The 17,432-nt window shown below is 34.2% G+C and overlaps 2 protein-coding genes across 2 annotated transcripts; both read left to right on the plus strand.

The window, feature by feature from the left end:
• LOC18595374 (acetylornithine aminotransferase, mitochondrial) lies at nucleotides 23-3,388 on the plus strand. The gene is made up of 3 exons (XM_007023291.2): nucleotides 23-867; nucleotides 1,392-1,826; nucleotides 2,563-3,388. The coding sequence occupies exons 1-3, from the start codon at nucleotides 478-480 to the stop codon at nucleotides 3,091-3,093; spliced, it is 1,356 nt and encodes a 451-aa protein (XP_007023353.2). The 5' UTR covers nucleotides 23-477; the 3' UTR covers nucleotides 3,094-3,388.
• LOC18595375 (ethylene-responsive transcription factor ERF084) lies at nucleotides 16,429-17,373 on the plus strand. Its single transcript, XM_018122758.1, has one exon. It carries the CDS (start codon nucleotides 16,429-16,431, stop codon nucleotides 17,371-17,373), a length of 945 nt encoding a protein of 314 aa, XP_017978247.1.

A 17,432-nucleotide genomic window follows, 5' to 3' on the forward strand; every position in this document is an offset into this window, starting at 1 on the left:
GAAAACTAAAACCCTAAAACGAAAAAAGGCAACGAACCCTAAGCCCAGCTATGCAACAACATTTCAAAAACCGACCCGGTATCCCAAGACCCGTGACCAATCAACGGGTTCGACGGGTCAATCTTCGGGTCGGGTCTAAGAACACTAGCAGAGGAAAAAGAACAAGAATTTTAATCCTAGCCTCCTCTTTGCCTCCAACTTGCTGCAATCAATCACTACTGGAATCAGTTCATTTGTGGAATTATTAATAATCATTTAATCTTTGTGTCCGAAACGCCACCTTTTTCATTATTCCCCCACGAAACAAAATTCTTTAGTTTTTTTCCATTGCTTCTATCTTTTTTCAGGTAGAAGTAAACCAAATTTTCCCCTTTGCTATATAAACCCTCCTCACACCCCACCCCAAAACCAGAACCCAACAGAACAAAATCAAAGCTTTACCAAGACCCAACAAAGAGAATAACAAAATTTAAAAAAATGGGTTCTCTCCAGCTTTTTCACAGCTTCTCAGTTTCAGTTTCCCCGGCGACGAATCTCCGCCGTCCGTTGAACAATGGGAGAGTGAGTGCATGTCTAAACGTGGACGTGGAAGCACCGAATCCGTTGAAAATGAAGTCGGGTGGAAGCAAGGAAGTGATAGAGGAAGAAGGGAAGGTTCTTGTTGGGACGTATGCAAGAGCTCCGGTGGTGCTGTCCCGTGGCAAAGGCTGCAAATTGTACGATCCTGAAGGGCGAGAGTTTCTTGACTGTGCAGCTGGGATTGCTGTCAATGCGCTTGGTCATGGGGATCCTGATTGGGTCAGGGCGGTTACAGAGCAAGCTAATGTGCTTACTCATGTTAGTAATGCCTACTATTCCATTCCTCAGGTGAGAGTTTTTTTTTTTCATTTATGGGTAAGTTTTGTTTTTTATTTTATTGAAAGGGTAAGTCTTTTTTATTTTTAGTTTAATTTAATTTCGTGTTTTTTTGTTGGATTGTTGAATTTTAGCTGTGCTTGCATTTTGATTCTAATATAATTGTCCTATAAAAAAGTAATATCAGGCATGTTGTTATCTAATAAAATTACATTATTTTTAATTAAATATTTATTTGCTTTTTTTGTAGCAAAAGCAATTACCGAAACAATGCTGAAATAAACAGAATCATTTCATTCCTACATAATGATTTCTATTTTGATGCTATACTAGTGAAGCAAGCACAGAATTTTGCATATTCTTCTTATGGGAAAATAAAAAACCTATTATCATTCCTGTGTTAATTAGAAATTCCTTTCTTTCTCTTGAATGGCTAATAAATGATTGGTTTGATTAGCATGAGAGATATACAAAATTAGCTAATGTTTTATGTTTTTTGACCTGTTTATCAGATGGGATATGTTTTGTTGTTGTAGGTGGAGCTTGCAAAACGTCTTGTGGCTAATTCTTTTGCTGATCGTGTATTTTTCTCAAACTCTGGAACGGAAGCAAATGAGGCTGCTATTAAGTTTTCCAGGAAGTTTCAAAGATTTACACATCCTGATGATAAACAGCCTGCCACTGGTTTTATCTCTTTTACTAATAGCTTCCATGGTAGGACCTTGGGAGCCCTTGCTTTGACAAGTAAAGAGCATTATCGTTCACCATTTGAGCCTGTTATGCCCGGAGTTACTTTCCTGGAGTATGGCAATAAACAAACTGCAAAAGATCTTATCCAGCAGGGAAAAATTGCTGCTGTATTTGTTGAACCCATTCAGGGCGAAGGTGGAATATACAGTGCAAAAAAAGAATTCCTGCAAGCTTTGCGAAAGGCATGTGATGATGCTGGATGCCTCCTGGTTTTTGATGAGGTACACAGCTTCCTCCTGTTTTAGAGATAAGTTTAATTCAGATGTTAGATCAAATATTGTCTAAATGTCTTGAGCAGATTTGATTTATGGTTGATCTCTTGCTACCTTATTGTAATGGACTTGGGTGTAACTGTGATTAATCATCATTAAGTTGAAAAAAGAAATAAACTGAAGCCTCTTAACTTTGCTTGAAACAAAATTATAAGATATCCTCAGATTACGTTAAAGTCATAAATTTATTAGAATAGAGTAAGATCAACGATATTGTTTTGTCACTATGATCACCAATTTAGACTTTACGAGTAAACTTTAATATGATAGTAGAGTACTGGGCCTTAGACGATAAGTAAAAGTAGTTAATCCTATTTTCTTCTTCACAGGTAACAGAGAATTAGTAATAGACTAGTTCCAAGTTTAAATCATACTTTGAAGACAATCCTTTGGTAGCTTTCTTTTTTCTTCTAGGTTTTTGGAGACTTTGGTGGCTTCTTTGGTATAATATAACAAGGAAAGCCTTTCAATTGGTACAAGTGATAGGATAGTTTTCCTCGGTGCTAAAGAGATGTCAAAGGAGCTCTGGCATAAGATGTGTAGGTTAGGTCATTATAGAATTTATGCTGATTTATGAGATGTAGAACAGTAGCTCTGTTTTGGTTCATTTATTCCTAAATTCATCTTATGCGAGAAAGGATTCTAACATTTGCTATCATTGTTACAATTACTCTTATATTCATAGGTTCAATGTGGATTGGGTCGAACTGGTTATCTCTGGGCACATGAAGTATACGGTGTATACCCAGATATAATGACACTTGCCAAGCCTCTTGCGGGAGGTCTTCCAATAGGTGCTACTTTAGTAACAGAAAGAGTTGCTTCTGCTGTAGCCCATGGAGACCATGGAAGTACCTTTGCTGGTTCACCTCTTGTTTGTAGTGCTGCTATTGCTGTTTTAGATAAAATTGCAAATCCCAGTTTCTTGTCCAGCGTCTCAAAGAAAGGTCATTACTTCAAAGAATTGTTGATCAAAAAGCTTGGAGGAAATGCACACGTGAAAGAAGTGCGTGGTTTGGGTCTTATAATTGGAATAGAGCTAGATGTATCAGCTTCACCCCTTGTAGATGCCTGTCGAAATTCTGGTCTTATAGTATTAACCGCGGGAAAAGGAAATGTTGTGAGATTGGTGCCACCATTGATCATCTCAGAGAAAGAGTTGGAGCATGCAGCTGATGTTCTACATGAATGTTTACCAGCACTTGATAGTAACTGAGAACGGGAGAATTGGTGACAACAGTTGGTCCCAAATGAGACATGTAGAATGTTTAATTATGAAATTTGCAGCTGTAATGTTGAACTAAGAGAACAATCAAAATCCCATAATTATTCTAAAATTTATGTCAGTCCACATATGTATTGTCTTGTCTTTTTTAGTGTTCAAATAGGCTTGCTTCTTCTTTTCTTTTTCCTTTTTAAATTTTAATCAAGCTACAACTTGAAGTATTGTATGTAATGCATTGAAAGTCATAAAGCTAGGAAATTATAGCTTACAAATTTCCCCCTTTTTATTTATTTTCCTTTTTGTATTTGGTTTCGGCTTGATTCTTTGATTCTTTCGAAGTTGGATGGTACAGAGTAGAGACTACTTGATTCGATTTTGGGCCGACACAGCCTGTTTCTTTTTCTTCTTATCTTCTCTTCTTTTTTTTTTTTTCTTATCCTCCAAAACTATGTCTGTTGAAGTCAAATATTTAAGAGTAAAATATTTTTATTTTTTAAAAATTTTATTCATAATTTCATGTGGATTCATAGTATTCGAAATAGACAATACACTTCAAAAGAATATTTGTCATTAAATATATAAGTCTAACCACTAGTCAATCATTATTGTTTCTGTTAATTTGATAATGTGATAATTTTTTTAGAACAATTTTACCCTTCATTAATTTTAAAACTTACCAAACTATATAAATTATATTTTTTATTTTTTATTTTTTTTCTCTCCTATTTAAAAAAAAAAATCTCTCTACCTTTTTCTGTCAAATCCATCTCGTGATTGGAGGGGAGCTTAAGGGAACGTTGGCCGACCTAGGGGGAATGTGCTTCCTTGAGCTCTGAGCTCCTCCTCCCTAAAGGAGCGTCAAAATTGCGCTCTTCCAAGACAATTTTAAGGGTAAAATACCTTAACCCTCTTAAATTTTAGTCATAATTTCACATAGATCATTATTATTCAAAATGAATAATCCGTCCCAAAGGAATATCTTTTATTGGACACATAAATTCAGCCGTTAATCAATCGTTATTGTTTACGTTAGTTTGATGATGTGGTAATTTTTCTCAAATAATTTTATTATTCATTAATTTTAAAAATTACCATATTATATAAACTATAATTTTTCATTTTTAAAATTTTTTTTCTTCTATTCAAAAAAAATCTCTTTATCTTTTTTCTCTCTATCACAACCTAGTTTACGGGCCATTACCGACGCATGGGCCCAATGGGCATAGCCCACTAAGCCCAAACAAATCTATTTATATGACCTATTCATCATTCAATCAAAAGTTCTTAAAGTCACATTTCGTAATTCCAATTCAAGATAATGCTAACCCTTGCCAACTCATAGTGGCATTACCAATCAAAATATACATGTATTGTCTAAAACATACATCTTAATAATTTACATCCAGTTTGTCTATACATAACAAAAGGGATACTCGACTTCCAACGGAGAGACCCGGACAAAAGTACAGCTATTGAATGCCGAGATACCTACCAAGAAGACGAATCTACGAGGACACCTCAACCTAGTTACCGACTGCCTCTTGATCTGAAAATATGTAGTTGAAAACAGTGAGTATAAACTCAATGAATGAACAACGGAAGGGAACAACCAAGCGATACGAAAAGTTTAAAGAAATCATGATGCACTTATTTTCAAAAAAATGCAATTTAGTTTAGTTCTTATTAAACACCCTTCATTAAAACCCTTAATTGGTTAATCACTTGATGATAAAGGATTCATGTACAATAAAGAATTTAAAGAGTGAAAACTTTAGTAGCATTCAAGTAAGTCGAGCGAAATGATTGATCCTCGCTACAGTGGAAAGGCATTCTCGCTGCAGCGAAATTTGGGCTCAAATCATTAGCTGGCCGAGGGTTTCTCACTAAAACCCCTCATTTCAAACTTAATTAATTAATTCTTGATGTTGGAAGTCCATGATCAACTATGATGTTAAAGAAGTGGAAAATAGGGCAGAAACCAAACAAGGTAGCAAGCACGATAGAATGTTTCTCGCTGCAGCGAAACCACTTGTAGACATCTCGTTGCAGCGAGAATGTATTCTCGTTGCAGCAAGTTACAAGACTGTAGCTAGCCTCCCAACCCGAGAGTTTCTCACTGCAGCGAGAAACAGAACACCAAGAAGAAAGTTCTCATTATATAAAAAAAAAAAAACCATTTTGCTGCAATGACAAAATTAACTTGAAAATACTTAACAATTTCCAAGGTTCAACATGTAAGATTTCACATACATTACAACCATACACCATATTCATGAACTTTCTATTGCATAAGTATATATATATAAACACCAATACCACCACCGCCTCACCCAGCTCATGTGCAACCCCCACATCGCGCACATAGCTGGAGTCATCGTGTACATCCCCCACATCATGCACAGCTAATACCTGTCGTAACGTGCGGGTCCGAAAATCCGACCATCAGACGTCGGCGTTTATAAAGTGTTTAAGAGTCGCCACCAATCTTTTTTATTATTTAGGTGTGATTGCCCACTTATTAACTCGATTCTAATCAACGAAGTCCTAAACTAATTTTAGGTCTGTCGAAAGAATGAGAACTGATCTACGTTTTTAGAGATGGGTTCAGGAGTGCGGTTACGCATGGAGTAGGGTTAGCATCTCCTTGGCACCCGTTCCTTAAACGGTACCATTTAATCTTAAGTTATCCTATTATAGCCTACTTTCGATTTTAATCCCCGCTTATTAACTAAATTTATTATTAAATCGACTGATTGGGTCTTTTATCCTATTTTACGTATGCACATGATGCAAGCGTAAAATGATGTCATGACTTTTTTATTTAAATAATGGGATTGGTAGTCTTTTATTGAAAAATTATTCAAAGACCATCCCAACGCTTTGGTGAAGTCTCGAAATTTTTCTCACCTAGAGATATCCCCGGAAGAACTCATCTCCACAAGCTCTTCGGGGAAATCCCATCATCGGAACTCCTGCACCATTTGCAAGATAAATGAGGCATGCTATGACAGAATAAAATGATGATATCTACATGCACGGGTTTATTGACTTAGGTGGTTCATAATTCACCCAATTATGTGTTTAATAATTTTTTTTATGGATTATTTATTATTTTTTATATTTTTTGTTTTCTATTTAAATCCATATCCTTTAATTAAATTTGTTGATTAATATTTTACTTGATTATAAAGCTTATCAAATAAATAATTAATTAATTTTTAAACAATTAAATTAACTTTATTTAGTAATATTTATTTAAATTCAAATGCAACATTATATAAATTTTTTTATATATATTATTTTTTAACAATGACTATTTGACTTAACGGGTATTGGAGTTTAGAGTTCGGATTCATCCCGACGCTTCGGTGAAAATCCGTCTCGAACTTTGCATCCAAAAAAATCCACTTAAAAAAAAGGCAACTCTTTGCCTTTCTTAGGTGGAATTTCTCAAATAATCATTTTATTTTTTTCATTTTTTTTATATTTGTATCATGCATTTTTATATGTATATTATATTTACAACTATCTAAATATATTTATAATATAACTATTTCTTTCTCTTTTTTTATTTTATTCTTCTCATTCACTTATCATTGTTATTATTATTATTATTATTATTTAATTATTTATTTGATTTCTTAAATATATTTTTTCTTATTTATTATTTTATAAATACATTTATAATTTTGTAAAACTACATTGAATGTTAATAAAATTAATACTAATAATAATATATAAACCCAAATAACAAAAGATGCAAAACTTACCTAATTTTGAGTCCAATGAAGCCCAGATGAATTCAATCCACAAGAGCCCACAACTTCTTTTTCTTGTCTTATTTCTTGGTCGGCTTGCTTTGTCTTCTTTTTTCTTTTTTTTCTTCCCTTTCTTTCCTTTTTTTCTCTCTTTTCCTTTTCTCTTTCTTTTCTTCTCCTTCCCTGCGGGTCTCCCTTCTCTTTTTCTTTTTCTTCTTTCTTCTTTTCCTTCTCTTTGTCCTTTTTCTCCCCGGTGTCGCCTCTCTCACACCGGTGTATCTCTCCTCTCTCTTCGTCGGCCAGAATACGGCATCATCCACTTTCTCTCTCTCTTCCAACGCCGAAGAGATCTCGCTCTCTCACTCCCTCTCTACGTCGCCAGCTACTCCTACCCGGATCTCTCCAAATATATCACAAATCCGAACCCAAAAATACTAAGCCACTACCATCTCTCTTGTTTTTATTATTTTTTTATTTTTTTTATTGTGGCTAGGGTAGTTAGTTGCTAGATTTAGGATTTTTTTTTGTATGTTTCTGTTTCTCTTTATTTTTGAAGAAGATGGGTTTTTCTTATTGGATCTGTTTTTTTTTTTTTTTGCTTGGCTGCCTTGTTTTGCTTTTTTTTTTTTTTTTAAATCTCGATTTGTATTTGCTCCTCTCCCCCCCCCAGCTCTAGAGTTTTTAAGGGTTCTTATAGAACCCAATTGTCCAAATTTTTAGACAATCAGAGAGGGCAATCGTGCTTTTCAGCATGGATCTCGGATGAGTGCCTTTAAGTCAAAACCAAATCTGCCGGATTGATCTCCAAATCTAGGCTGTCGGAGGAGCATTTAATGCTTCGTATTTGTTGACTATGGAGGCCAAGTCTCCAGATTCTTCTTTCTTTCTTTTTATTTATTTATTTATTCCTATAAGATTTATTTTTTTTATTTTTTTATTTTTATTTTTATTAAATGGGTGTCTACAATACCGCCATGTGCATCCTCCACATCGCGCACATGAACGGTTATATTTATTATACAATATTAACAATCGATACACAACATATATATATATATATATATATATATATATATATATATATATATATATATCAGCATCCTATAAGAGCACAAGGATTCATCATATTGCACATTCACCACATAAAACGTTTTAATAAAGGCTTGTTCCCATACAAAATCTTTAAGGAAAAATCAAATAAAAACAATTTACATGCTTCATCCAAATACCAATACATTTTCCAAAATATTTTAAATGTAATTTCACTCACTTCGGTGGGTTTGTAATTAAATTTCTTTTAAAAATTCTACCAAGCTAATAAGAGAAATCACTCCCTCTCTCTCTACATGTCCAACTAGTGAGTGAATGTACTTAAGAAAGACTTTTGAAGGCTGTTGAGGTGTAAAAGTGGAAGAGCATGGAAAATCCTATGAAAGGGTGTAGAAAAGCATGAGAAATAAAGCTAATTTGGGAAAGTTTTAAAGGTTTCAAAGGATACTTCCATGAAATGTGCAAAGAAACATAGAATGGAGAAGAGGATAGGAGGAAGACAAAGAAGAGAAGCTACTGGAAAACTGAAGAAAAGTTGCTGAAGATTAGATATTTATAATTAAAGTTTATCCAATCTTCATGCAATTTACAATAATGCCCTTAACAAGGCCACTTGTATTCCTCCTTTCCTTTATGCACTCTTTTTACTCCTTTAACACTGAGACAAAGTCCATAATAGTTTAAAAGTACTCGAGTTCACGAAAACTTAAAAATTTAGGCTCGAGGTGCAAAATGACCATTTTACCCCTACCGTGGAAATTATCAGTATTTATATCTTCTTCATTTGTTTTACTCTCATTCATTTATTTCTTAAGCCTACTTAGACCTTAAAAATGATAGAAAGCCTACTTCTAGGGGCTCACTAAAGAAATGACAAAATTACCCTTAGTCAGTGATATCGCGTCTACTTCTAGTTACGAGTTTATAAAGATCAAGGTCTCACGTCTCACACTCTCGATGGCTGACCACCTTGCAACTAGAGAGGAGCCTAGGGAAGCGCTGACCAACTAGAGGGGAGTGTGCTCCCTTAAGGTCTACACTCCCCTTCCCCAAGGGAGCGGTGAGATTGTACTCCCCTGATAATTTTAAAGGTGAAATATTTAAAGGTAAAATATTTTGACTTTCCTAAATTTTAGTCATAATTTGATGTGGATTCATTAGTATTTGAAATGGACAATCCGTTCTTAAAGAATATATTTCGTTAGACACATAAGTCTAAACGTTAATCAACCGTTATTATTTCTATTAGTTTGATGATGTGGTAATTTTTTTTAGATAATTTTACATTTCTTTAATTTTAAAAATTACCACACTATATAAATTACAATTTTTTATTTTTAAAATTTCTTTCTCTGATATTCAAAAAAAAAATCACTTTACCCTTTCCTTTCGACAACCAGCCACCTTTCAATTAAAGGGGAGCACCAGTTGATCAAATAGGAGTGTGCTCCCTTAAGGTTTGCGCTCCCCTTCCTCAAGGGAGCATCTAGATTTCGCTCCCCAACAGAGCATGATTTTGGGGAATGCGAAATTAGGCTAAATCTGACATTACCAGATTTGATCATAGGGTGACTAGTTGACGTAAAGAAACATTGCCGGTCGGTTTCAAAGAAAGGAAAATAGTGCAAAAAAAGGGAAAAAAAAGATATTGTTGACATTTTACATTTACTTGTTAATATCGTTTATGACGAACTGTCTATTTTGAATATTTTTAAACCTGCTTGAAATTATGACTGAAACTTAAAAAAATCAAGATATTTTATCTAATATTTAAATAAAACCCTACACTTAAGTTTCTCTTCCTTTTTCTCTTTCATAGCTTCTGGCGCCACTGTCACTATTGGTGGTTCCACCTATGGCTGCCAGCAGCTTCCTCCCCCTTTTCCCTGTTCTTTCTTCCTTGTAAATTTTCTATCCTTTCAACTAATCTCTCTCTCTCTCTCTCCTGTCGTCACAGTGAACACCATTGCTAGAATGACAAACTGAACAATCTGTCTTTCCTGCTTGACATATAGGTGCTGTGAAAATGGTTAAGATTACATAAATCTACGTAGTTTAGAATGAACAAGTGGTTCCATGTTACAACTAACCCATGCACAGCTGATTTACCTACTTCAACATTACCACATCGCTTGCAACCTTCCTCAGCACACAATAATATTAGTTGCCTCCTCTGTTTCACATCAGAGCTTGAGTTGAACATATTAACTTTCGCCATTTATTTCTAACTTATTAAAAATTGTTATGAAGCAACAGTATATGGTAAAAGAAAAAATTATAAATTGATTAGAAATGAGCATTAATTGTAACATTTATATAATTAGTCTAAGGATGCGTTTTGACACCACGGCGCCGCAGAGGAAGCCCCTCCCCAGTTTTTGCCTATAACTTTTCTCCAGATACTATTATTGTTTCCAACAATGGGATGGATTTAATAAAGGTTAAATTATGTAATTAATTTTTGTACGGTATAAAAAATGTGAATTTAATTTTTGTATAACTATTTATGTAAATTGAATTTTTATATTTTTTAATTTATTAATTTTAATGTAAATTGACATTGTATGGATTGAAGGTTTATGCTTATGCAACACTTGCTAATTGAAGTAAAATGTTGACGTGGCAATTGCTGACAAGCTACTCCACTTTGTCCATTGCTAACCATGTTAGTAAATGTCACATCAGTATTTTGTTGCCAAGTTAGCAAGTGCCACGTCAACATAAAGTTATTAGTCTGTTCAATTAATGTCATATTAACACATAATCAATACCACATCATTAAGAATCAACACTATGTCAATTTGGTCAAAATATTATGCCACATATTCAATAGTGTTAGGGTTTTGATTGAAATTAATAAGTTAAAAAAGTATAAAAACTAATTATATAATTGGACAGTTTATAAGAATTAAAAACTAATTATATAATTGGACAGTTTATAAGAATTTCATGTGAGTAGTAAGATCATTTGATCATGGAACACTTTAGTAAGTTCATTATTTTGAAAAGAATTGTCTTGGAAGGTTGGATAGAATGAGCAAAGGATTTTTTTCCTTACCCTTAAAGGTAAACTGTTGAAAAAGGGGAATGAAGAAGAGGAATGATGGACAATATCTCGGATGATATAACTTGAAGCGCAACCTACGCGATTCCAGTATTTACTTTAGAGGACATCCTTAATCCTTCAAAAGATTTGCAGGGTAGGGGTCTCCCCCTTTTTCTCCCCCTGTTAGCGTTCTTGCATGTGCCTCTGCATTCCTCCCTGGAGTGTCATCATTGAGCCTACGCTAATCACACGTTTGTAGCGGTCCAGTCCAGGTTGAGTCATGCTATGGACTCACCAGTAACCGTCTTGGAAATTAAGTACTCTACTACATAATTTATATGCTTAATTATTATCTTCATCAGATATGAGAACCAAATATTTTAAGTAAACCCTAACCCAGTTCTAGTACTGAACTAGAAACTCGCATTCGTTAAACATAGTCCAAGCCCAGCGTTCACTTCTAGGCTCGAATACTGACAAGACCGGTTCTGGGGGGCTGAACCAATGAAGCAAATCCACCTTTTTCTTTGACCACTATTCATCTTCTGCTTCAAGACTCCTATTCTTGTGAAAAGGGAACATGGGTAATGGAAGAATATTCATAAGTGGCCCTATCAATTGACTCAAAGGAGGAAAATACTACGAAAGTTTGTAGCATCTGATCTGAGCAGGATTCTACATTTCCCCACACAAGCAAAAGCAATGGAAATTATCAAAATCTGCCCAAAAAACAAAAGAAAAAGAAAACACAGAGGCTAGAGTTTTACTTGACACAAAAAAACACAGTTTCGAAGTACAAGAACCATAAAGATATCATAATGGCATACTTTCTTTGTCTTCTTTCTTCTTGGGATTTTCTCACTAATCTTTTTCCCACTCTCTCTCTCTCTGTTTCTTTCTCAAAACCCCAAGTTCTAATATAAAACTGGCCTCATTGCAGTTGAAGAACTCTCAGTCCAATGAGTGTTAAAAACTAACACACTAATAAAAGCCATCGCGTGCTTCAGTACCCACTTTCTCTTGGGAACAACATCCCCATCCCTCCCTCTCTCTCCATAGATAGAGCTGTTTAGAGACTTATAGACCGACATTCTTTTTTGTTCCTAGCGAATGTTTCTTCAAATATCAAAGTGAGGGTATCCCAATTCCACTACCACCTTGAAAAATGCCCAAAATAAAGCCAACAACTTCAATCTGTGCAGCTATTCTCTTGCATGTGTTAGTGTCTTCTCGGAGGGAGAAAGATTTGAGTTTTTTGCATGGACTATTTGCCGAAGTATAATCGAAGAATAATATTGACTTCAAACATAGTTCAGCCTGATGTCTTTGATGGACCACTGATCATTTGTTTGTGCTTTGCTACATACAGTTTCTATTTTGTTTCTCTTAGTCAAAGCCAAACTAAACTATACGAGACAGCAAAAGTTGCATTGATTTTGCTTCTAACATGGGAATTTTAATAACCTCGGTTTTCTTATTGTCTCGGCTTTTGTTTTTGCATGAAGATGAGGGAAAATCTTTAACTATAAACCTCTTTTAAGATGATTTTTTTTTTTATGTTTTACACTTACCAAAGAGGAATCTGGCATAGAGGACAAATTTCAACACATAAACTTGGTTAGAAAGGAGGGAAGAAGGGTAGCATGCATGGATCCACTATCACATGAAACCAAAACATTACTGTTCTATCAGTCAAACATATTGTTAATTATATGCATATTAATGTCTCATTTCGACATAGTTTTTGCTGTGAGTTATTGATCTTGCATCTTCGGACTTGAGTAAATAAATGTAGTGATGAATCTCGAAAGAATATAGCTGCTTCATGGGTAGATGTTGGGGTATAATAATATTGTTTGCCTTTGTCTTGTTGCTGTCAAACTATTGAGACTTTGAGCATGCAAATTTTTTATTAACATCACTCTTTCAAGAAAGCATATATAATTATCATAATAAAATGTTTAACCACTAGAGCATGTAGAGCATCGCTCGATAGTAGATGTACATATCTCTTTGTTTAAAGAACCGTTCGAAATTTTTATTTGTTAAAATAAAAACATAAAATTGTTAATATATAATAATATTTTAAGATGTTATCAACACATTCAACAAAAATTAGCATTATCTTTGATGTAGGGCTCGAAATGTTGGATATTAGAGGTTCCCATTTATTTATTTTTCCCATAGCACAATTGATTTCCATGAAATTATCAAAGTCTCATGGAAATTCACGGATTTATCAAAATATAGATTGAGGAAATATATTGCCTAAAAAGTTCAACAATTTTTACAATCTTTTAACAATTTCACCAATATATAATTATCCCTAAAATAGAATTTTCAGTTCTACACTCTTTGTGAATTCAACATTTTCACCTAACATCTTATGGTTTCTTTTTTCCAAACTAACATCATGTGGATAATTTCTATTTTCATAAGAGGTTATGTTGTTAATTTTACTCAATACAATTATAAAAATATTTTAAAGTGTAAATAAATAAGTAAACTTTGAATTGAGGGTTTTTTGGTTGTCCTCTCTATTTGCTGCTCCATTTTTTCCAACGTGTGTTTGTCGTCCATGGTCCCTTTCACAATCGAGATCTTTATGCCTGTAATAGCCACTCTGTGCATTGCTTCATGGACAGTAGTCGGCTAACCTAGATGTCATGTACAGATTTTTTAAGCACTGAAATATTTCAATCTTTCAAAATAAAAAATTTGGATTGAGGGTATTTTGATAATTTTAATAAACAAAATTAATGGTTTAACCCTTTCTTATTATAGAAGTTCTTTTCTTTTTTTTTTTGAAAGATTTTTATAATAGAAGTTATTTATAGGGTGTTAATTGAAAAAAAAAATTACAAGAGTATCATATGAAAAAAATTAAAATTACATAAAAATGTAAGTGGATTATTTTTTTTTTAAAAAATAGTCATTATATATAAATCTATAATCCATTTTGTATCGTCAATTTGTCTAAAATATTGTTGATTATAAGTACCTTGTGATCTAACTTTTATTAAGAACATCAAGTTGTATATATTAGCCAAGGTAAAGTAGCACATTTATTTTGAACTAACAATACGTAGTGGTGGGAACAAAAATAAGCTTATATTATGCAAACAATTTAAGTTTTGATACCAATCACAAGCACATATTTAGGCGCAATCAATGAAATTAAACTAGTATTATATGTGCAACAGATAAATAGAACTAAGAATTTTATACTAAATTGATGTATTTTCAACAGGACATACTGAAATTTGAGAAATTCATTTTGAACTTGAAAATGATCAAAAATATAAAATTCAAATCTGAAAACCATCCAAATTTAATCTGACGTGACCAATCAAATTGCCACCTATATATCAACACTTTATTCATTAACCTCAATTAAAAAAGGGGGAAAAAAGTTATAAATGCATTAGCAAGAGCTCAGTTCACCACTGTTAGAATTATCACAAGAGACTTGGCAGTGGTTTCATTATTGTCTTGGCACACGCTTCCCTTTTTGTCAAAAAATTTAATTTGATAAGATATGAAGTGCTTATATTTTCACGTTTACGATCCTTTTCTTATTTATTCGGCGTAAAATTTTATAATATTTTTTTATTTAAATTCATGTCATCTTCATCATGGGTCAAATCACCATATTTACTTTACTTGAAGTTAAGTTTGAATTGATTTTGATATCATTTTATAACAAGATAATTATTTGTTATAAAATGGATTAATTTGATAAGATATGCAATGTTCGTACTTACAAACTTAAAATAATTTTTTTCCGACATAAGATTTGGTAATATACGAAGTAACCTTCTTACGTTAATTTCCAACAAAATCTTTTCTTTTAACTTATCAAAATGTATCAAATTAATTTGAATTTTATCTATTTGAGATGATGTTCCAACCATCTTTCAAGGTAAGCATTTAAAGGATATTGTAATAAGATATCTTACATTTTCATAATTTTTTGTTTTACTCTTAACGTACTAGTATTTGTTGATTTCTCTTTTGTTATATTTAATTTTACCGAGCGTGCTATTTATTTTTAGACAAAAAATAGTAAACTATGGTAGAAACGGCTCGATTGAAAGGACACCTTCAATCAAATGATTTAGACCTTAGTAAAATGATTAAAATATTAAAATGAAGCTACAATAAAGTTTAAAATATTAAAATGAAGCTACAATAAAGTTTAAAATATTAAAATGATTAAAATACCACAAATGTTAAGATAATAAATCTGATAAAAAAAATGAGTAAAAATAAATGAATTACTCAAATGAGTGAGGTTTAAAAAGCTGAAAGCTTTACAATTATGATAATCAATGTCACATTAGGCTTTGATTGATTGAGTGAATAAATGCTTCCAAATATATCAAATAATGAAAAAATTGTAGCAAATTAACAGAAAAAGTAACTGTTGTAGCTAGGGAAAACAATATAAAGCTAAGGGTTTGGGTTGTTTAATGTAGTTGAAATATTTCAATTTCAATAGATTATGCCTCAAGTAAATCCAAAACAAGAGGAAAAGACTTATAAAGTAAGAAATGGTATGTGATTGACAGCATCCGGACCTTTCATACGCCAAAGGGCCTCTCAACCCTCACCACCATCATCACCACCATCATCATCAAGATGGTACCATCCTTCCAATTGCACATCGGTTCTTCAACTGTCTCCGCACGGTTACTCAGCTGAACCTCTCTTACACCAAATCCCTTCTCCGTAATAAACCGTCGACATCTATCTCTAGTCAAAAGCGTCAAACAATCTAATCCTTTGATGCCAACCTGACGTCACGCAATCCGACGGCTACTAGCCCATCATCACCCTCGAGATTACGCACTCTTTAATAGCCATTATACTCTATGATTTCCTCCCCCCAAGTTCTAGACTGCCCATCATCTTTTACTTTATTGACTATCATGTCCCTCCTCTAATTCATCCAGACTGGAATCTAGAGATTCCAATGGGGTAGGGCTATTTCTGACCTTTCAAGTCCTTAATCTCCCCCGTCAAATCACCTTGGTCACACTTCTAGTTTAATGACATTCTCATCCCTTAAATAAGTTTACTTGAATTTCCATAATAGGGGTTTTTCCGTAATTTTAAGCCTAAATCCTCCTTTCTTTGTCGTAGGACGTTTTGGACCTCTCCTTGAGAGAGCGGTTCCATTACAATTGGTTGTATATTAGAACAAAATATAAGGGCAAAATGGGTAATCTGGGAAGGAATATCCCACTGCTACTGGCAATGTAAATATTACGGATTACGGTCTCATCGAAATTGACAAGAATATCTTCAATTTCTAAATAAAATCTTTTTTGTTAAAATAGACAATTAATTAATTATTATATAATAATTTAATAATAATATTTTATTTTTCTCTATAAATATGGTTAACACCGCACTCATTGATCAAATTCCATGAATGTCTCATTTTGCCACTCTCTCTTCAGCCTAACAATGCAAAGCTCTGCCATCGTCAACAACCATCCTTTACAAACCGTTTCCGTCTTCTGTAGGCCAGAGACGTCTGAAACAAACGAAACGCCATGCCTTTACAAGCCTCTTGGTGCTTCTTCTTCTCACTTGTCTTCTTGTTCCTCAACGATAGCCCCTACCCATTTCTACAGGCAAAACTATCTACCCATTTACGCTGATGTCTCCGGCGTTTTTTCATCACTTAATGCCCTTGATAAGATTCATGAAACTGAACTTGAAACCATAATGGAAACTCGTCCAGAAACGCCTCCAGTTCTTGATGGGATAGCTGCTGTGGTTGGCCAACACGTTCTCTTTGGTAACAAAACCAACCCCACCGCTCCCACCACCACAACCGAACTCAGCAACAGTGTAATTCTATCGGATGCTACCAGTAGTAAACTAGAAGTGCCAGGTTTCCTTTCGGCGTCTCAACGTTTCGGGTCTAACAAGAGAAATGTCAGTCCTGCTGTTGCTGTTTCAGTGCAGAAAAGCTATAGAGGGGTACGAAAGAGGCCATGGGGAAGGTGGTCAGCGGAAATACGTGACCGTATTGGGCGGTGCCGGCACTGGCTAGGCACGTTCGACACGGCTGAGGAGGCTGCGCGTGCGTATGACTCGGCCGCGAGGCGGCTGAGAGGGTCAAAAGCCAAGACCAACTTTGAAATTCCATCGGTTTTGCCTCTCGCATCACCCTCTACTTCATCTTCATCTACGGAGGCAAAGAAGAAGGTCAAAGGTAAAGTTAAAACTGAGAGGAAATGCGCAGTGGTTACCTCCGTGGCTCATTTGTTCAGTCCAAGTAGCTTTGGTGGCAGTGAAGGGAAAGGGAATGTGGAGTTGGAGTTGAAATTGGGTGTGGGACTTAATAGCAAGGGTACTGCATCAAATACTAGTTTAGTGAAACAGGCAATTCCTCTCTGTTAGTAGTTTCTTTTTACCTTTTTGGTTTTAACTTTCTTTTTTGAGGCTTCTAGCTACTAAAA

The sequence above is a fragment of the Theobroma cacao genome, chromosome 6, assembly GCF_000208745.1.
Source record: "Theobroma cacao cultivar B97-61/B2 chromosome 6, Criollo_cocoa_genome_V2, whole genome shotgun sequence".
NCBI lineage: Eukaryota > Viridiplantae > Streptophyta > Magnoliopsida > Malvales > Malvaceae > Theobroma > Theobroma cacao.

Bases quoted from the DNA above. Each gene is read 5' to 3' on its own strand.
- LOC18595374 (XM_007023291.2), top strand. From the start codon at position 478: ATGGGTTCTCTCCAGCTTTTTCACAGCTTCTCAGTTTCAGTTTCCCCG. The intron at 868-1,391 runs GTGAGAGTTTTT...TTGTTGTTGTAG, and splicing joins CCTACTATTCCATTCCTCAG to GTGGAGCTTGCAAAACGTCT. The intron at 1,827-2,562 runs GTACACAGCTTC...TTATATTCATAG, and splicing joins GCCTCCTGGTTTTTGATGAG to GTTCAATGTGGATTGGGTCG.
- LOC18595375 (XM_018122758.1), top strand. From the start codon at position 16,429: ATGCAAAGCTCTGCCATCGTCAACAACCATCCTTTACAAACCGTTTCC.